This window comes from Diadema antillarum, unplaced genomic scaffold (assembly GCF_040938485.1).
Source record: "Diadema antillarum isolate AM-2024a unplaced genomic scaffold, OU_Dant_1.0 scf00000071, whole genome shotgun sequence".
NCBI lineage: Eukaryota > Metazoa > Echinodermata > Echinoidea > Diadematoida > Diadematidae > Diadema > Diadema antillarum.
In genome coordinates, this window is record NW_027270960.1 from 8,003,152 (window position 1) to 8,025,672 (window position 22,521).

General features: G+C 38.3%; 2 protein-coding genes across 2 annotated transcripts; one reads left to right on the forward strand and one right to left on the reverse strand.

The window, feature by feature from the left end:
• Positions 1-5,910: 5,910 nt before the first annotated feature.
• On the forward strand, positions 5,911-13,955 carry LOC139717055 (2-oxoglutarate and iron-dependent oxygenase JMJD4-like). Its single transcript, XM_071628566.1, has 7 exons — positions 5,911-6,166; positions 8,265-8,430; positions 8,744-8,875; positions 9,744-10,011; positions 10,918-11,061; positions 12,394-12,838; positions 13,897-13,955. Exons 1-7 carry the CDS (start codon positions 5,911-5,913, stop codon positions 13,953-13,955), a joined length of 1,470 nt encoding a protein of 489 aa, XP_071484667.1.
• Positions 13,956-14,923: 968 nt separating this feature from the next.
• Positions 14,924-22,000, reverse strand: LOC139716916 (U6 snRNA-associated Sm-like protein LSm5). Its single transcript, XM_071628435.1, has 5 exons — positions 21,728-22,000; positions 19,641-19,736; positions 18,740-18,767; positions 17,221-17,293; positions 14,924-16,227 (listed from the first exon to the last, which is right to left on the reverse strand). Exons 1-5 carry the CDS (start codon positions 21,762-21,764, stop codon positions 16,195-16,197), a joined length of 267 nt encoding a protein of 88 aa, XP_071484536.1. The 5' UTR covers positions 21,765-22,000; the 3' UTR covers positions 14,924-16,194.
• Positions 22,001-22,521: the final 521 nt, after the last annotated feature.

The window sequence follows — 22,521 nt, forward strand, 5'->3', positions numbered from 1 at the left end:
GTCAACACATCACAAATATTCGCTTGAAATGATCTGAAAGAGAAAGACAAAGAGAGCATTCTCAATAGATTAGAACAATTTTAAGTCCTTCTGATCGAGCATCCAAACTGGATCTCCTGAATCTGAATTTTATAATAATAGCAGCTTGATCACTAGTAACATGTTAGCATTCCTGTGCATATTTTTCATTTTTGCACTTACACATGTTCACATTGTGTTATGTACATTTGTATGTACAGTGAAACCCCGTTATAACGAGTTCAGTTATAACAAGGAACCGCTTATAACGAGGTGATCGTGTCGGTCCCGTTTTCCTTTGCGTGTAAACCTATGGCAGAACGAATCGGTTATAACGAGTTCGGTTATAACAAGGATATTTTCAGTGCATCTGATAAAGAAAAACATAATGATATCCTGTAACTAAAATCTATGGAAGGCTGCACACTGGCACTAATCCAACGGTCCCTGACCAGTAAAAATCACTGTCGGACCAGTAACTTTTTCAGGTACGGACCAGTAAAACATTTTAAAACTGGGTACCTACTGGTTCGACAGACAGGTCGGACCAGTAGAAAAAATGGGTTAGTGTGCAGCCCTGCTATGGTCATTAAAATATCTCCAGCAATTGACCAGGATTCTACAATTGCTACCAATGCCATATATACATCAAGAGAAGTACTTTTGCTTTTTGTACTAAACATACTGTACAGTGTGAATGCTATACATGGCAAGCAATGTTATGTGTAATCATACTGTCCCCTCTTGTCAGAGGGAAAAACACTCTGTCCCTCACATAGGACAAAAAATGGAGGTACTGTGTTCCAGCTCATGCACGTAAAAGATCCTGCTTCATTCATTCATCACAAAGAGCAGGGTGCTTACCCGGTTCAGTGCGTGGGTGTATGCAAGGGGGGGGTCGGGAGGGTCGTACGACCCCCCCAAATTTTCAAAAGGTCCACTTTTTGTAAAAGACATTTTTGTTTTTTGAGGGCTTTTTACTCTATATAGGCCTACAACAGGGAAAAAAGTGACCGGTGTTCCAGCAAATTGTCAAAAACCTCGTAAATTTCGTAACTTAGTTTTAATATGCCATAATTTACCTTATTTCTAAGCCGCACTGCCATGCCGAAAAAGTCACTTTTGTATGCACCAAATGGCCCCATTTTAAGATATAAAATTCAAAAACTCCCTACCGTGGGAGGGGGGACACCCCCCTCCCACACCCTCCCCCCGCTCGGTCGCTCCGCTTCCTCGCAAAGGTAAAGGTCCAAAAATTTTGATTACGACCCCCCCAGAAAAAATCCTGGATACACCCCTGCAGTGAAGTGGCCAACAACTACCCACACAAAAACAGTTTGTTTACCTTCAAGTCTGCACTTTAATGGAAGAAGAGGAGATAAGGCTTTACAAGTTTCCAACTTTTTTTGTAAGATATTCATAAAGTAATGAGAAACCTCTCTAAAGGAAGAGTCTTATAAAATAGGAAAAAGGATATAATTCTGAGAGGAATTCAAAGTTTCTTTGATGAAAACTAGTGTAGATCTGGTGATGAAATAACCGAGATATCCAGGAAAACAGAGGTCAATAAAAAAGATGGGGCCTATTTAAAGCCTAGTAGGCCTACTAGTAGTATAGTAGGTGTCCTACACATCAACAAGGTACATTACAATTGACACCCCTCTATTTATAGCATTGCGCGTAAAGAATGAACTTTCACACATGAGACTATCCGCAGTGGTTTTGCATTATTCACTGGGGAATTGATGATGTCCAAATATTACTGGAAAAGAACCTGATAGTAAACAAGATCAACGGCAAAACAATGATACCATAGATTATAAATGCACCATTTGAAAAGCATTACGTGCATTTCACACGTATTGTCAACGGAGGATAGGGGTGTTGGTTTTCAATATTTAATAGTAATACGGCGCAACCGAGTGCGCCAAAATAACAACCCACGCATTCGAAGCAGTTATCTTGGACTTATAGGAGCGTGACGGTGTAACGCAAATTGCATTTTTCATGCATTTCTTTACATGTCTCACCATGAGTAAATTTCTGGCAAATTGTGAGATATTTTTAGTAAATTTTATCTATTGATAGAAAAACATTAGGGTGTCGATGTGTATGTGTTGGACACCCAACTACACAATATACAATGTACAAGCACCCATGTGATTGTAGGGTCTACCTTAACCCCGGAGCGCTCCTTTAACAACACAGTTAGACTTCTATAAAATAAAGTTTACTGTGGTGTGGGCATGGTGGGAGCGTTCGGGCTGGCTGGTCACTACACTGCACAGCAAGGTCTGCCTTTCATCTATTGATTGGGACCACTTTGTCTTTGTTTTAACTTAAATCACTTAAATTAGTACTTCGCATTTCAGTTCGGGAAACCCACTCACAAGGGGGGCCCCTCCTTATAAGTAACCCGTCCCCCTTATAAGTAACCCCGTCCCCCTTATAAGTAACCCCCGGGGCACCCCTTATAAGGAGTCTCCACGCTTTTTTGCAATGCAACGCGAAAATGAAAGGACTGCGGCAATTCGCTTGATTATGTCCATAAAGCTTCACAAGTTTCCTAGTTACTCACGAAATTTGAGCAAAATCGGTTTGAGGCATCATATCTAAAATCATGGATTTAAATGCGATGTCAAACGACCCATGCGAATGCTGAAATGCGAGCGATTACTGGCGTGAGTGTCGCCTGGCGTGAGTGTCGCCAGGCGCGGCGGCGCGGCAATGCTTGAGTGCAGACGTGGCGACTGAGTGGCAGACTCAGTCGCCACGTCTGCACTCAAGCATTGCCGTGCCGCCGCGCCTGGCGACACTCACGCCAGTAATCGCTCGCATTTCAGCATTCGCATGGGTCGTTTGACATCGCATTTAAATCCATGATTTTAGATATGATGCCTCAAACCGATTTTGCTCAAATTTCGTGAGTAACTAGGAAACTTGTGAAGCTTTATGGACATAATCAAGCGAATTGCCGCAGTCCTTTCATTTTCGCGTTGCATTGCAAAAAAGCGTGGAGACTCCTTATAAGGGGTGCCCCTGGGGTTACTATAAGGGGGACGGGGTTACTTATAAGGGGGACGGGTTACTTATAAGGAGGGACCCCCCTTGTGAGTGGGTTTCCCGAACTGATTTACACTGAATTGAGAAGTAACCCTGAAAATCCAGCTAAATGTGTATTACTTACTGAACAACCCCTAGATCTGCTTCCTTCCAACATTTGATATGTGCAGTATTGAAACGGTCTAACGTTTGTACCGGGTATGGCTAGCGCGTAGGCTACCCTACGGCTACACTACAGATACAGAATCACTGCCCTGTGTGAGTCAGTGACTGTGTCATCTGCTCGCATCGCTGCAAGCTGCAATGCGGCGTCACGGTACCATGTCAACGCACACTGGCTCGGTACGTTAGGTCCCCGTAAAGAGGTCTACTACGTTTACACGGAATATTCAATGACAATGGTCAATGGAGTACATTCTAGAGTGAACACAGACATCTTGTGACCGAACCTAGAAGCATGAGGAACAAAGCATAATACCTTCAAAGCCCAAGGTTATCAACCGAAGAAGATGATATTCTCTAATCAGAGACAGACAGCGACATTTTTGCATCAGAAGATGCCAGATCCAGTCGGCGGTCCAAATATGCCTGCTTGCTCAGCTTGCTTTCGCTAAATGGATGTTTGCTGCCCTCAACGTGCATTTTTGCACAAGTTCGATCCCGTACTCGGTATTTTGGGATAACTGATTTTGGACGTTTTATGATACTAGTATGGTAAATTTCTCATGAATAGGATAAGCGTGAGAAACGGTCGATTTTGAGAAAATTTCACCACACCACTTCTTATGATCAACTGCATTAAATTTTTATCATCTTTAAAGGAAAGGCATGACATAGGATCCAATTTAAGTGCTTTCGGTGAATAATGAGATTGGTTAAAGAAAAGTGTATCACGCTAAAATCTCGAAATGATTCTTTTTTTTTTATTAAAAAAAATAATTGTATACAAATGTTTTTTCGGTAGAAATTCTGAAGTTAACACAAACTCTGTTCGCTGAGTTATTTTTATACTGGCAAGTTGTAAGTATGTTGCAAAAGAATATTATATTGATATCTTATGATCATTGCCGGTATATAAACCATAATCTTGTTCTGTTGCTGCTTTACAGTTCTTGCACAAATGTAATAGGGTAGGTCCATATAGGTGGGGGTGAAAAAATGTGAAACCATTATCAAGATCTCCTTGATACTTTCTGATGTTGATATTCTCCACAGATAATGGCAGCGATACAGGATGTCTTACACCAATGTGATTATAACAGAAAGAAGGCTGTGGTTTTGTTTTTGTTTGTTTTTTTTTTATTTATCCCTTCTTGATTCTGAAATCTAATCACTTCCCAATAGATATATGATCTCAATTTCTGCATCAATCAAACAGAGATTTTTGACAAGAATTTGATACAATATTAGACTGATAGAAATATGTTTTTTTGTTTTGTTTTTGTTCAGGGTATAAATTAGTAAGTATGTTAGATCAGTTATATTAAAAAATAAGGGGGGCATTTGCTACGGAAGAACCAAGGGTTAATGACTTTCAACTTTCTTCCTAGCTTCTTCTTCCATTTTTCCTGTATTATAAAAAAGTCCTATCGACCTGCTAATTATTATCCCCATCCCCTATCATTTTAATTAAGTCAATATCTGTTGACTCCTGTTTAAACTGCAGAAAATTTCATTCTTAATCTACATTTATTTAAGGACAAGGAGTTACTTGTGTGATGGCAGCATGTTCATGATCATCAGTTCCTATAACTTTTCAACATGCATGTGGTTGTGACCACAATAGCTGTTCGAGAAAACAATTGTCATGTGAAAATTCAAGATCCTCCGGCTTTCTAATAAATTTTTACGTTAAAACTTAATGAAACAATTATGATTTGTTTGGTTTTTGTTTGGTTGTTTTTTTTTGTTTATTTGTTGTTGTTGTTGTTGTTGTTGTTGTTGTTTGTTTTTGTTTTTTGGTGTTTTTTTTTTTTGGGGGGGGGGGGCTTTATTTTGAAGTACTCTGTTCGCCTGTTCTCTCTTTTTGAGTGTCCTGAAATTGATTAAGCATCCCTTCAAAATCAATTTTCCAATTTTAAAACGAACGAACTCGCAAAACAAATAAATTCATTAGTCGTATGTCGTTTTATTGGGCTTTTATCGAATTTTACCTCATAGTTGAATATTGATGATTTTCATTAATCCTACTCAAGAACGAAACAAACGTGCAATGTTATCAGTCTAATCATTTATTCTTCCACTTTTTCAAGAAGAGTCACAACGCAACGAAAGTTCACATAAGACTTATAGTTTTTCATTCTTCAATGTAATTTTAGCCGACTTCCGCGGTTGATCCATAGAGTTGGATTGTACAGCTTTATGGGTTGATCCCATAATCGCTGTGCACAGTCATGAAGCTTGGTGAAAGGGAATTTCCCCAAATTGGGTACGTTCGTAGTTCGTGCTGCAAAAGAGGATAATATCCTCAAAAGTGAAGGTTAAAATAGCATATTTAGATATTCATTAATATATGATGATTAAGTACAATTTTTGAAGATTTATGCTGATATAGAATATAATCATTATACATCTTTTTTTTTAAATTTCATTTCAAATGTCTTCATTGTAGTCTCTAACATTGAAAGAGCCTAGTACTTGCCTACTAGAGCAGTACAGTGAATCCTCCACGGCATCACTTACACTGGGCTGGGTGGTACACTGGGCTGGGTTGTACCTAGTGTGTAGGATCTTGACTTTGGTATATGCCATAATACAACAGTTCTCTGCGGCTAGCAGCGCGCTGCGTTTTTGTCACTTGACACTGGGGAGGAAACCTTTGGCGCGATCATGTCAACAATATTTGATGATTTAAGGGAGGACCTGGGTTTACCTGATGAATTGCAGCAGCTACGACAAGAAAGCAAAGAATGTGGAGTGGAATTTATTCAAGACCCAATCAGTTATGACGATTATTTTCGACGGTTTCTTCTACCAAACAAGCCGTGTTTGTTAGGTGGCAATGTAATCCAGCACTGGCGAAGCATCAACGAATGGGTTCAGCCAAACGGCTCACCAGATTTCGACTTCTTGGAAAGGCAGTTCGGTAATATGTGATGTGATGGAAGAGTGTGAGGATTGGGAATTTGATTGTAGATTGATTATAGTTCTGTAATGTGCTAAGATTCATTGATGTTTCTTTTCCTAGAAGTGCTATGTACGGAACCATTTTAATATTACTAATTCACCAAGCTCCGGTCCGTATAGTAGGCCAATTGGCAATATTAAAATCCTGGAATCTACTACATGTAAATTAGCATTCATCATTTGTTGCAAGGTAAGGCAAGTTTCTCGTGGTTGTTTTGTGGTTGTAAGACAATCTCTTGCGAACAAAGCATGCATAGTCACTAGAATAAACCGCACCAGCGACCCCAACACGAACCGAGTCGCTAGTTACAACGCCCCGCGCCGGGTTAGCATAGAATATGAAGACATTACAGAAATGGTCTATTGAAGCAATAGATACCCAAGTCCCAACCAACTCCCCCTCAGCACATGTCATGCAGTATTGAGCTTAGTATTTAATAAACTCGTAACCTGAAGAATTGACCGAGGATTACAGAATCTACCTCTCCTTGTACCCAGATGATAATGATGATGATGATGATGATGATGTGCGTTAAATATGCATCTCCTAGCTCCTACCTTGGCCATAGAAGGCATTCAGTTCAATTCTTCCCAGTGTGGTTACTTGGTGTGACTGTGAAATAGAGGAAGTAGATCAAACATATATATATGTTTGTTTATACTTTATCTGTTTTAGTAATGCATGTAGTACCGATTACACTGAGAGTTAACTATACACAGCCTACTCGCTGTAAAAACGTGCGGCGTCTGGTCGGGCTAACTGAGAGTATGCCCACCATATGCCCACCAAAAGGACACAGTGTCACTATTTCAATTTTTTCATAATTCACAATTTCCAGTATGTTTATACACCTCCAGATGGGCAGTATGTACAAGAAAGATGAAACAGAATTAATTGTGGTATCTCCAAAATATTTTAGTGTTTCACACACACTTTTATACACATTTAATGTGAGTTGTGAACACATCTATAAATGTGTGGGTTATACTAACCACTAGTCAGTTGGGTTAGTTTGGGCAAAATGTTTATTCTTCATACAAATTAATTCTCATGAAATCAGGATCATGAGAACATTTCTAATTCACCTCACAGAAAGATATTTATTTTGCTACCCCATGTTTCTCTTCATGGGCTCACACATTCTTAAGGCATGTTGTATGTTCACATAATCTTGCTGTGTATATCCCCCATAAAGCCATTACATGAAGATCAAATGTACTTCAGGGATACCAAGTTCAAAAAAATTTTATGAGTGAGATTTTCATGACTCAGCATCTCGGCATGCGAATGTGCGCGCAAGCGAGGGTGTGGGAGGGTTTTTTTCCCCCTGTGGCCTCCCACGGTATGGAGCTTTTTCAATTTTTAGCTCTTAATGGTGCAATCAGGTGCATACTTAAGTGACTATTTTTTACTTATTTTGAAAGACAAAAGGGAAATATACCTTCAATTGCAACTATCACTTTAATCTTTTGAGCTATGCTCATTATTATAGGCCCAAGTTGCAGACTTCGCCCGATGCGTGAGAAAAATGGGTGCCATGCGTGAGATTGTGAGATGGCCTCTAAATGCTTGAGTCTCACGCAGAATGCGTGAGACTTGGTAGCTCTGGTACTTTGACCTTTCTAGATGCACAAGGAGTTTCATTTGTATGAATTATTACAATAGTTGCAGCATTGTCACTGATCATGATTACTAGTGTAGGTTGATTTTGTCCTCATTTCTGAATGGATATCTACCTCTCAATAAGGACTTCTCAAGTTTTACATTCCTATCATTCACTGCGGCACTCAGTAAAGATCAGGGCATGCATCCAACACATGACTCTTAAAACCAAAGCAAGAGCATGTCCACATTCCGTTTATCACAGTCCTAATATTAAAACTGTTATTGTTTATAATATCACACCAACCTATGGCTTTGTTGATTGAAGTCCAAAAATGTCAAAGAACTTTTTGTCACCTTGAGTTATAGACAGGTCCAATATCTGTACCAGTGGACACCGAATGACATTCACTCAGTGAAAGTATCCTATTTTCTTGTGTCATTTGTCACCTAGGAAGTGCAACTGTCCCAGTAGCAAACTGTGGCAAGGTTCAGTATTATGCCCAGCCCAAGCAAGACATGAAGTTTTCAGATTATCTGAGGTACTGGAGAGGCCACATCGCTGCAGACTACCAATCATCCCAGGGATGTCTGTACCTGAAAGACTGGCATTTTACCAGGTGATTAATACTCTTATGATGAGTAATCAGAGATTCTCTATGCTAGATATGATGAACTCCTTTGCATATTCTTCCTCCATTAGGAAGTGGCATGTTATCATGTGAAAGAGTAGAACAAGATTGAGTTTCTATTAACATACTTGTCAAAACCGTTGATACAAACAGGCAATTTCTTTTGTGTGCTTATATCGTAAGGAAGAGACCTACATATATGTCCAGGTTGCTATTATGTTGTCATGTTTTACAATGCCCTAATACAGCTTACATAGTGCTGTCATGTGCTTGACTCCAGTTCCATATTTTTCCTTCCCAGGGCATTTCCTGAGTATGAAGCCTACTCAACACCCATTTACTTTTCTTCAGACTGGTTAAACGAGTACTGGGACCACCTCTGCCACTCAGGAGATGATTATCGTTTTGTCTACATGGGTCCCAAGCACTCATGGTAATTTTGCGTTAATTTCCTCTCAGACAACCTCTGGTCCAAAATGGATGGTCTCTGCCATTTTACTCTCTAACAAACAAAATGCTGATATGCCACTTCCCGTGACATGTGTTAGTGTATGTTCAATTGTGAGATGTTGGTACGAGAAAATTTGTGTTATTTATTTGACTGGTTCATGCGTCCTTGTATCATCCTAATCTGCAATTCGACAAAGCAGTGTGAAATTACTACTTCTTTCAGCAGATAGCGATTGATATTGAAAAGACAAAAATAGTTTAGGTGCTGAAGGTTAACCTCCACAAGTCTTTCTTTGCAGTATTATCCACAGTATGGCAAACCTACACTTTGGTGTATCCACTATGATTGGTCATTTGGCCTTGGGTTCTAAAATAACCTCACATTATATGAAAATAATGGTTATATTGTAGCATGTTACATGACAGAGTGTTGAAATGATATCCAATGAAAATAAGAAAGAGTCCAGGGCCCCATTTCATAAAACTTGTTACTTGTATCAATAACAAGTTACAATAGTTGTTGTAAGCCACTGAAATCCTTGCATCTGATTGGCTGAGAAAAAATTTGTCATAGAAATATGGCAGTTGTTACTGATAACAAGTTTTATGAAATGGGGCCTAGATATGAAGAAGAAGACTGTTATAGAAAGATGTAAATATGTATGGTGATTTCGGGGATAATCTGAAACTGAAGCACAGGTATGCTAAAAATTTTGAACATGTTACATGCATCTAACTTTAATACTTTATTTGTTTGATCTCTTATAAAAAAATTTAATTAACTGTTCAGCCATTTCATATGACTCAAAAACCTTGTGATCATATTTTCATGTCTGAATTGGATATTAAAGGACACCTTTCCATGCAGATGTCTTCCGGTCCTACAGCTGGTCTGCCAACATCTGTGGAAGGAAACGATGGCTCCTCCTCCCTCCAGGCGAAGAGAACCACCTCCGTGATACCCTTGGCAACCTGGTTTATGACCTCAATTCCTCAGAGCTGTGCGACGGCAAGAAATATCCCCACAGTCATCAAGCGAGGGAGCCCTTGGAGGTGATTCAGGACGCGGGTCAAGTCATCTTTGTTCCGAGCGGCTGGCATCATCAAGTTTTTAATCTCGTAAGAAGACGATTCTGTTGTGGTAACCATAGTAACAGCTGAAAGGCCATGTAAAACATCAAATATTATAATACGTAAAGTGTATAGGAAGGCTAGCATTCAAATTACCTGACTTACCTATGATGGCGTCCAGTAAGTCAATACACTTGTAGAGGGCCATATTAACAGGTTTAATCCTGAGCCTGTAAAGTTCAGTATGCTGACTCCGGTCCCCGAGATCTCAGCCATCAGTGGCACCATTGTGATGAAATTTGGCACATGCGACACCTACGTCTTAATCTACAAGATTGTGTCTTAACTTTTTTTGAAAGTATCAATTTCTAATTTTAATTAATTAATTACCATATGCAAATTAAGCCCAACCTCTTATTTAGCTTGTTAAAGACTACTTTGGGTTTTTAATCAATCATAGTAATGAATATTTAAAAAAGTCAGGTTTTTATGAGTTTCATTACAGAGCACTGTCATCATCTTCACTTTTATCCTGGGGGCTTTGATTCTCAATTCCTCCCCAAACTTAAATGGCTATTCATTGTTTTCCAAGGGATGAAATCATAGCAATTTTTTCCGTACCATAATAAAGTCACTCATTTTTTCACCTTAGATACATTTTGGATAATGAACAAAGTGTGCAAATTCTGTACCGTACTGAGGGAGATTATTTGTGTTGCTATTTTTGTGAGTCTTATTAAAAAAAATTGCTCACATATCAGGGGCAGATCCGGGAATTCTGTAAGGGGGGCGCCAAACTAATATTTCTGGTGCCACTTCCGGGTTTCATTTAATTTTTTTCTTTTTATTTCTTTTGTTTTTAACGAAAAATAAAGGGGGGCATGCACCGGTTGCACCCCCCTCTGGATCCGCCACTGCATATAGAATGTAATTTTATTTTGTTTTAACTGCTAGGAGGATACAATATCCATCAATCATAACTGGCTGAATGGCTGCAACATTGACATCACATGGCGGTTCTTGCAGGATGAGCTCAGGGCAGTCCAGAAGTCCATTGAAGATTGCAGAGATATGGATGGCTGGGAAGAACAATGCCAGGTTGTGCTAGCAATTCCATCGACTCCACAGCTCAGAAATTCCTCTCACTCATCCATACAAACAATTTTTAGCACATGCAGAGATGCCAACTATTACTATTTTGCAGTATATTGTACTGTATTTTATGTGCCAACGATATTGCGGGTTTCATGGAAAATGCCGTTTTCCTAATTGCACTACCACACATGTCTATTGCAAGAAAGGTAAACATAATGTACATGTTTATTCCACCAAAAATGTGCCTTTTCAACCCTCAGAATACTGCAATGCAGTTTACAATGTTAGCATCCCTGGCTGTACATGCAATCCTTTCCAGTTATTCTTCCATAACTATTTTTGTCGAGCCCACCGGAGGTGCGGGGAGACTAAGGGATCGTCTGCGGCGTCTGTCCGTCCGTCGGGTCCGTCCATAACGCTACAAAAACTTGAATAACTCTCTACTGAGGACTTCAATTTCGATCAAACTTGGAGGGAAGAGTGGTAATACAAAGTTACACATTTCAGCAAACATGAAGGTCACCTCAAGGTCAAAAGTCACAGGCAGGGGTCAAATTTAAGGGCCCAATGTTAAGTTTTTACGGCGCGTTCCGATTATGGCTCATAACTTTTGATCACTACGTCCGTTTGTGACCAAACTTGGATGGTAGATGTCCCTTGGGGTGGGGAGTTGAAAGTCATCACAAGGTCAAAGGTCACAGACAGGGGTCAACAAACTTTAAAGGGCCCAATGTTATGTTTTTACGGCACGTTTCAATTATGGCTCATAACTTTTGATCCATATGTCCGTTTGTGACCAAACTTAAATGTCCCTAGGGGAGTTGAAGGTCACCTCAAGGTCAAAGGTCATAGGCGGGGTCAATGAACTTCCAGGATTTAGAAAAACATTAATTTCTTCTATGCGAATGGGCGAGGCACATTTTGGCACTTGCCTTGTATTTTGTGTGTATGTTTGCTGTTTTTCATTTATTTTGAATGAAAGTAAAACTCAAAGTAGGCCCTAATCAGCTTGTATCCTCTCAAAGCTTTGGATCAAGGAAAAGACATTATTTTTCAAGCAAAATGAAACTTGATGACATATCGATGGGTATCTTTTTTGTACTTTACTAAAGAAAAATAGAAACTTGGGTGAAATGAGGACATGGGATGAGGAGAATGTAGACATAACAAAAATATAATGTGTAGGGGTATAGTTTTCTGTGTCTCCATTTCTTCACTTGGTTTTCCTTTCTTTCATTTTCAGATTCCATATGTAATTGAATTGCTTATTCTTTTGTTTCATGTTTCCAATTCACATTTTTTTTCTTTGTAATTTTGCTTCTTTTTTTTTCGTAGCTAATTATGAAAGCCAGCACTGGTATGGACTACCCAGAGTTCTTCAACTTCTTGCATCTTGTGGCATCAAACAGACTGAGTATGCTCTCCAAATTGTCACATCAGCTTAAAGCAGAACACAACGCTGAGGAAGGATCGTGCAGTTTGCATTCAAAGACAGAGATTAATGCCCAAGGTCTCAGCTGTGCGGAGTCTTCAGAGGCGATAGACAATCCTGAACACAGTGACACTTCCAGAGGAGTCGGACAGTGTCAGGAAGATAACGTTCCCACTTCTTCCACCGCTTCATCCTCGGTCATTTCAGCTGGTGCTGATGCAGATGGGAGACGGAGGAAGAAATACCTCATTTATGATCTTTGGAGAGTGCAGCAGACTTTGGAGGACATGATTAGAAACAAGGACTTTGCAGATATCGATACTAGTACATGTGCTCAGGAACCAGCAAGTTTGCTTCAAGAAATTTTAGCGCATTTAAAGGAATGGCAAATAGGTAATGATATTTAAAAGAATATTCCTGCTTTGTTTTACGAGTCATTAAACAAAGTTGGTATTGAGAGGAGTTGACAAAAGGGAAATTTCAAGATTTTCTTCACATGTGAAAAATTTATTACAGTGGACTCCCGTTATAACAAAATCCTCGGGATCGGCAGTTTTCTTTCATTATATCGAAATTTTGTTATAACCCAACAGAAAAATAATAAAAAAAACAAAGAGCGGATAATGTTGCAGCCTGAATTTCTACTTCGTTATAACTGGAATTTCGTTATAACCATGTTCGTTATAACGGGAGTGCACTGTACTGATATTCGATGGGATGTGTCAGATTGCAGTCTTCCGATAGGATATGCTTTATTTCAAGGGAAAAAAACTCAATACAATGTACATGTACGTGTATATGTATATCTATGTAGATTTTGATTCATCCAGGTAGTATGCTAAAAGCGTGTAAATTAAATCTGTTTGACTGGACTTACTTGTGAAAATCATGGAGAGAAGAGTTTCATGACATACATGTACAGACAATAAAGGCAGTAACATCGCCCATTTACCGATCACGGGTGAATGCTCGCCAGCCAGACGTGTCAAGAAAGTGTTCTCTACTTATTTTCACATGCAATTCCAGTCGAACAGATTTAATTTACATGCTTTTGTAAAGAAAAAAAAATTGAGTTTTAACAAGTCCTTGAAAATACCTACAGTCCAATACAGTGCACTCCTGTTAAAACGAACAGTTTTAACGAAATTCCGATTACAATGAAGCAAAAATTCAGGCCGCAACATTATCCACTCTATGTATTTTCATTGTTTTTTTGTTCGGTTATAATGAAATTTCGATATAACGAAAGAAAACTGCCGCTCCCAAGCGTTATAATGGGAGTCCACTGTATAGCATCAGGGGCGGATCCAGGAATTCCGTAAAGGGGGCAACTCTACAAAATTCAAGGGGGGCACATGCCCCCCCCCATTTTTTTTTTTTGTTTTTTGTTTTTTGTTGAACAAAAGATAAAGGGGCGCATGCCCAGTGCGCTCCCCCTGGATCCGCCACTGAGCATGACAGTTGAATACAGTGTATACGTATTTAGCATTCTACTGGCTTTGATGTTCCATGCTCCAAACTGCTCTTCAATACAGTTTGGTTATACATGTAGTAACCAAAGAAGTGGTTCTTAATATTAACTGTTTTATGCTGTATTGTAGTGGAAATTTTAAAATTCTGTTTGGAACTTCGTGGTAATATTGTAAGGAACAAATGCATACAGTTTTTCTTAAAATGTGATGATGATAATGATGATGATGAAGAACAGCTTTTATATGGCACCATTTGTTTGTAAAGAACATTTATCATTTTTCATTCATTATTTCACATATTTTAGGAAAGAATTACACTGTACACGTACTGGTGAGTGTCTTTCTTATTGCATAGGACTGCAACTTCCTAAATATCTTGAGCATGGTCGAAGAATACTGTACTTAAAAATGATATGTTTATGACAATTAAATATATGAGCAATACATCACAATTTTACAATGGCTTTTTTGAAGTCCTAATACAAGTGTAGAAAGTTTCATGAGACAAGCAATAGTCCGAGGGTGTAAACTGCACAGGTTTGAGAACTTATAAGTACAGTGCACTCCTGTTACAAGAAACATGGTTTAAAGTCGTTAATAAAGCGAAATTCTTGTTACAAAAAATCAAAAATTTAGGTTTCAAAATGATCATTAAACATAAACACTACAGCTATATACTGTTTGGTTATACTTGTACCCGTATGTAATTAAATTTTGTTATAATGAAAGAAAACTGTCAGTCCCAAGGACTTCATTTTAACAAAACAGGAGTGCACTGTAGTTTAAAATGTTACACAACATACACTTACTACACTGAGATTATGGGAATGTAGGATTTTGCAGGTGATCATGAGGTGGTCTCATCCACATCAGTCACCTCTGAGGCAAGTTGTCCCACAGAAAACGCAAGCTGTAGCATTCTGTCACACTCAATAGTAAAACATTACACGTGAACAAGTGATTGAAGTCTTTGACAAGGGTTTATTTTTTCTTTGCTACAAAAAACACACCAGCATAAATAGTACAATATGTACAAACTTATACATCTGAGAGAAGTTATACCATTTCCATCATGGATATGAAGCAGGCTGTAGGGAGGAGATTCAACATGAGGAACATTATCTTTGATAGATTGGGAACCATCCCCTTGTAAGGCTCATCATTCAATGAAATATGACTTTGCTTTGTTTCTAATACATGTACAAAAAGGCAGAGGGGATGGAACTAAATTTGACAACAAAATATGGATCCCTGTATTTCTGGGGGTTTTCTTCTCCCACATATCAATGCAGTGCACTCCCATTATAACGGACACAGTTATAACGAAATTCCAGTTACAACGAAGTAAAAATTCAGGCCAGACCATTATCCACCCAATGTTTGTTACTGTTTATTTTTTTAGTTATAACACAATTTCAATATAACGAAAGAAAGTTGCCGTTCCCGAGGACTTCGTTATAATGGGAGTCCACTGTATGGATATATTTTTAAGAATAGCAACAAAACATAATTTCACAAGTTCAGAAATTACAAATCGACTATCTTAGATGCTTGATTTTCCTGTCAAGAGACAGTTTGGACCTTACTAACATTTTGGATAAAATCACAGCACATACACATGACAGATGCAAAAGAAATAGAGCTTTCATTTTTTAATGAAATTGTTTGTGCTGGAGAATATTTGGTTCACAGAAAGCCACCTATGGAAAAAATGAACAAACAGGAGGCAGTAGAACCTTACCATAATTACAAGTATAGTAAACCTTGCATAAGTCAACCTCGCATATGTCAAATAATTACCAAAGTCGAAAGTCTTTCCAAGTCCTCTTCTCCTTATATTCTATTGATTTTAATCCCTCATAAGCTGAATTTTCTGTAAGTCGAAGCCATTTCTTCAGTCCAAATAGATTTGACTTAGGCGAGGTTGACTGTACATGTACTTTGACATCATTTAGCCACAATATACTGTAGTACACGGTACATAGTGTGAATTCAGAGAGTGCTAGTTAACCTAGCCATGTAGGACAGCACCAGATGCACACACTGTACTCCATTAGTGAAAGGTAACTTATACAAAACTGCCAGGAATGTCCTTCATCCCCTTTTCATCCTTTTGAGATTACAAGTAGCAGGGACAGTAACCGCTGAGTATGCTGTATAACATTCACCCTAAAGTTTGCTGGTCTCTCTATGATACAAATCCAGGTTTGGGGTTCTACCTCCTTCTTCCACTCAGATTTCAGGCCCTTCACTGCCAGGAATCAACTAAAAGAAAAAGATATTGAACAAAGAGATGCATACATGTACTTTTGTCAGTGAAAAATTATATTATTACTACAGACTCTTGTTATAAAGAAACAACTCTATGAGAGAGCAATCATCCTTGTCCCGATGTGATTAACTTGTCTATTTTATTGTTTGTCAAACACTGATACTGTATATCTACTTATTTACACAATGATTTCACTTTTCAGACGGAGTTGTATAACAAGAGTCCACTACAACCCAATGTACATACATGTACATGTGTGACGCACCATCAAATAGGCCTAAATTTTAGACTGACAAAAAGCTGCTAACTCACAAAGATGACCAAAAAAAAATTTAAAAAGGTTTATGAAATAGGAAAGTTTGATCTGTCATGGTTCAGATTTCCCTGTTATCTCAGAAATAAATAAGCCCTGCTCCTTTTGCCTCACTTGAATGTTGATATGTAAATACATTGTACATAAATGATATCAAATATCAGTGGATGTTTGGCATGATCTTCTCTGAATGATTCAATGAAATCTAAAGATTTTCTCCTCTTTTAAAGTACTGTATACAGTATGAAACTGTCACACATCCATCACACCTGTACAATTAAGTGTAGTTGTTCATTACACCGTCACCTAAAAACTGCACATGTTGTTACACACACCTTCTAGACATGTTGGGGCTCTGTCTGTTACATTGGAAAAGGACTAACAGCTTAGATTACTGTAAAACGAGGAATGTTCGCATGCATTTTAATTTCGCGAGAGCCAAGATTCGCGAAATTTAAATGCACATGAAAGTTCTTGTTTACACTATGCATTGAATGTTAAAGGCAACTCACGAAAATTTCATGCCGCGCAAAAGGCTGTCGGCTCCAATTCGCCAAAAAATTCATGCCGCGAAAATATGGTGTTTTACAGTAGTACTAGTACATGATGTACTTAGGAGTGAAGATGCCCTCACAAATTCATTAGTTATCAACATCACAGACAGATTACTCACCATGGTGATGTTGTTTCCATTCAAGAGGATCTGGTCAAGTTTTGTCACTCTCCTGCCCTCTGCCGTTGTTTCACTGGGAAATTCAAGCAGAAACATAGTAAATTCATATCTGCTATCTTCAAGGTTGACATGAAAATATGCAACCTGACCCGCACTGACCCATTCAACAGAGCTGCATGCAGAGTGGGTGTTACGCTGCCTCCTGCCTAGTACCCCAGAACCTGGAATATCCACAGCAGAAAACTAAATTCTGGGTCAGGTCAAATATCTTACAAAGAGCTTTTCATATTGAACCACTTCTTCAAAAATGTATTTCCATAGTGAATAACTCCTACAGAAAACTGTGCAGAAGAACTCAAACTGTGTTGCATTTGTCTACAGATCTACAATGTATGAACATGTTTTTTGCGACTTCCAGTTAAGAGTTACTGTATACATGTACAATTTGTACTTCCACAAACAGGAGAAGTAGGTATAACACAAAACAGAATCATTACTACAGGAGTATGTTACTTATCATAATTTATCATCAATAAGGGAAGATGGGGAAGGGGAAATATGAACTTCATCATATTTTTGATTGTTTCATATCTTGACAGTTAGTCTGACTTTTTCCATCATATTCTTGTCTGATTACATCAGAATATATCCTATGATAACCATATTATATGAAATACATTACGTATTGTAAAGATGGACAATTTATTTTAAAGTATGTTTGTAATTACATTTTTCATGCCCTTTAATACAATCAAAACAATTTGCTTCTCATTGTATGGCATCATGCCAGGGCTGCCAACACTGGAAACTAGTTGAGAGTGAGACTCCCATAGGCCAATGCTATAATTTAGGAGTCAAAATGAGTGAGATCAATAGAAATGCATGCATTAAAATGAAATCAAGTTTTAGAGTGAGAAAGGACCAAAATGCGTGAGTCTCACGCTCAATGCGTGAGAGTTGGCAGCCCTGTCATGCCCATGTGAACCTATGCAATTTAAATACACGTAATTTGTCAACAGTAAGCAAATTAAAAATGTGACATGTTTTAGTCGAATAGATCTAAATCCTATAACTTTCAAAGATTAGTGTGTTTTTAATAGTCACATTTCATGCAACATCATAAAAATGTACAAACATGTAGTTCTCACTGTATAATGCCCATGTGAACCTACACGTACACCATTGTATGCTATTACTCATAATGTGTCAACAGGTAGCAATGTTAAATATGACACTTTTTTTAACTGATTGAAACTAATCCTGTAAGTAATTTTCAAAGAATTTTCACAGAAGTTCCCACGCAGTATCTTTCAACCACTTAATGCTCAATGTACATTATACAGTACTAGCCCTATTTAATACTGGAATCAAATCTGCCCCCTCAGTGCACTCACTTGTTATGAAATTTGACTGTTTTAGAATGACAATCAGGTGTTAGCTAACAATGATATGTAGGGTAATTCTAGAAAAACTGATTTTGAACCTTTTATCTTAAAGTCCACTTCCTGATCATACTTACAATTCAATGACATCCTCTAGAACCATGTCTGATACAAGTCAGTCAAGGGATTGACATCGAAACCATAAGTACAACACACAAATCCCTAAAACCAGTATGCACCTTCATTCAAGTACCTGTCTTGGTCATGTAGTGTTGTAATCTTGAATAAACCTACTCAAGTGGTATTGGTAATTCTCACAGTACCTGGGCTCTATAAAACCTACTGGTACTACAAGTTTTCTGTGACAATTTTGCCACAATATTAAATTAATGTTAATTTTCTTTTTAATGCCACATACTGTGCAGCTTCAATTTTGCTCATTAAAGGGGAAGTGGCCTCATATAAAGTCCTTGCATAAGTTCTCCACATATTCATTTCTTAGTTCAAACAAGACTTTAAAGACAAAGTACACAAAATTGTAGGGGAACTGTTTAAATAAAGGTTTTGAAAAGCATATTTTGTTGCATGAGTTTATTTCCTTTGCTTTCACTTGCCCTTTCCCTCTTAACAGGTAATATTGGTCCTACATACTGTACCTGTACTTTATAATGAACAAATGAGGTGTGTTGATAATGTTTTCACCCCAACAAATTTTAGGACATTTATACGTCTTGGTACAAAATTGAGTTATTTATGCATATAGACCCATCCCCCCAAAAAAACAAAAACAAAAACAAAAACAAAAACAAAACAAACAAAGAATAATAAATAATGATAATTCAACAATGTATGTAAGTATGTGAAGAGGTGGCAGAAACCACAAAATTACAGAAATAATCCATACTGTATATTTGCATTTTTCAGGGTTAAAATAATCTGTTATACTCTCAAAAGTCTTAAATTGACTCAACACTAATTACAACAGTGCCCCTGTACTTGTTTTGTGACCACAGCAAGATGGTCCAGAGGAAAGGATACTGACGAAGTCATCAAAGCCAAGAAGTGTGCCGACGATTTCTTTATCAGTCTTCATGACTATGTGAATCCTGGAGCCGATACACTTGTCCACAAGTTCTATTGGTAAAAATCAAGACATTCTTAATCAGGATTAAAAAAAAATGATCACTATGAATGAAAATGATCATATGTTATGATCATCAAACTTTGACTGAGTCAAAGGATGGATTAGTAACAATCCAAGCAAACTCACAAGAATACCAGCTGGAAACACTATCATGATTTTTATTTCTGATAGTATTTTTTTTTTTTTTTTTTTTTTGGTCAAAAGGGCCTGAGCTTTCGATCCCAGCAGAATCTTCATCAGAGGCAAAATGACAAACAGGCAGGGAAAGCAATCACATATTTTAAGGACTACATGCAACAAGAACAGTCATGGAGGGCTAGGGACACAGAACAAAGAAAACAAACCGGGAAGGGTTGGAGGTCATGGGCAAGGAGCCAAACAGGTAAAGGGAGGGGGATTAAAGCAGGAAGGTGGACAGACAAAAGAGAGAGGAGGGTCAGTGATGATCCCGAGGACCATGGGGGCAACTTGTGAAGGATGAGGATGAATAGGGGGGCAACAGTATTTTTTGTACACAAACATTTAGCGCTCTACACTCTTTGAACAGGCCCTATAAATAGCAAATGTGATTCAAATGACCATTTTTACATTGCTCATGTTGGCAACTACAATGTGTTCTGCAGGGGTATCATTCAAAGGTTTGCTCCAGAGATCTTTTCTTATACATTGTAAAATGGTTGAGCAAAGGATTTTTTTTTTTTTTTTTTTTTTTTTGCCCTAGTTTGAAGACATTAAACTTTAGGGACTGTACAGTATTGGTTGAGGTGAGGATTCAGGTTTATAACATTTCTAAGTGAGATAATGAGAAACCTCTTATGAAATAAGAGCATGTGACTTTAAGAAGGATTCAACGTTTATTTGATGATGTTTTCAAATGGCTGAGATATCCAAAAAAGTAATAATAATAAAAGGCGACAGGCCACGCCAGTTTTATTAGGATCTCTTTGTTTCACATTGTTTTTGGATATCTCAGCCATTTCAAAACCAATTTTCATCAAATAAACTTTTGATACCCCTTTAGGTAAGCATGCTCTTTGACATCTTATAGAGTGTTTTCTGAATATCTCGCAAAATGTTAAAAGCTAAATCCTCACCTCAACCAGAACTGTACACACCCTTTAATCATCCACTGTCATAAAGTTGTGCAGAAACACAATCGCTTGATATTTTTTGCATTCCTTGGATACAATTAAACATATCATTTGAGCATTGACTTGTACTAAAGACAGAAGACTAGATAGCTAGAGACGGAGTGTCAAGTTCTCTGTCACGTTACTTCCATGAGTTATGATTTCATACTCGCCTAGTAGTAGAACCTAACATTACTGTCGTTAGACCCTGGCTGACTCTGCACTGGAGGCTGCCATGTGATACACAACAACCTGTATTTTTGTCATATCACACACAGTTGCACTTCTATCTAATACGAGTAAAGACATCTGTAGAACCTGGAGCAAGTCTACCGTACTGATGTTGACTCACTTAATCAATTCATGGTCACTGACACTGTCACTCGTAACTTCTTAGGTTAGAGTAAAAATAGTACTAGGCCTAACAGCTTAACTCTAACTAGTTACTAACGTTAGTAGAAACCTAGTATTCTTCGTAATATCATTCAATACGGTGGAAAGACTCAAGGCAAGTGAAACAGTCAAATTTAAACATTGAAGTGAACATTGCACAAGAAGCTGGAAACTGGTGCGAATTATTGTAAGACTGGGATTCAAGTCACGAGAATAGCATAACAGTTGTACAGGCGAGAATTTGGGGACAGAGTATTGTGACTTAACTTTTAACGTTATATTTCTACCGTTCTATATTATTATTATAATTTAACATTTTTATCTGTCTATCCATCCTCTCGATTCTTCTAGTTATTTCTAGTAATTTAACTACAGCGTACTTCTTACTGAAGCATGACTCACTCTCGAGGTAGCCGTAGACAGCTATTCGAATAATCAATATCATAAGATTGGTTTACCTAGCGGTAGAAGGTGAGAAGGATTAGAGGCAGTCATCTTTACTACTTTAGTTGTCGCCTAGCACGGCCGATACATCACAAAGGCAGAAGCCGAAGGTGGATAGTGGAGGTAGGGTACCGGAGGAGCGCAGCCGGGAGGCGGAGGGAGCACCACACCTTTGTCCACAGCACAGAGTACGTACGGTACGGTAGGCAATTCGATCACCACGCAAGTAAGTGGCAAACAACTGACGTTTTATGCTGGCCGGATGCAATGGAGGGTTCTCAGCAAGATCGAAGAAGAGAGCAAGAGCGAGATACAGAGTGCAGGTCTATTGACCGAGTATTGTCGACTAATCTCACTCCACGCACATTACCCTTCACGCTCAGGTCGTCATCCGTGGCCGTCCGTCTCTACCGCTCTCGATCTCAATCATCATCCCCGAATTTTGATGCATTCATCACACACACTGCGACACGCGACGCAGCATCCAAACAACGCTGGGTACGAGTATCGCGTGCGGACTACAAAGTGACTGAAATTTACGACAGAATTTGCTTGGTCGATTCTATGGTGTTACTTTCGTTTCGAGACGGAAGGGATTCAAGTCACGAGTGAATTTCACCGTTCAAGTGCTATAGTTCAATGTCAGTGGAAATTCGACAGTTTGGATGAAAACATTATTTGAAAAGTCAAATTATGGCTTAGAGTGTAGAAAATGTCTTTAATAAATGATAAAGGATAGTTACAATGCATGATGATAATGCTAAGAAATTATTGTAAGACAAGTTGATGATAAAATTAAATGGTAATG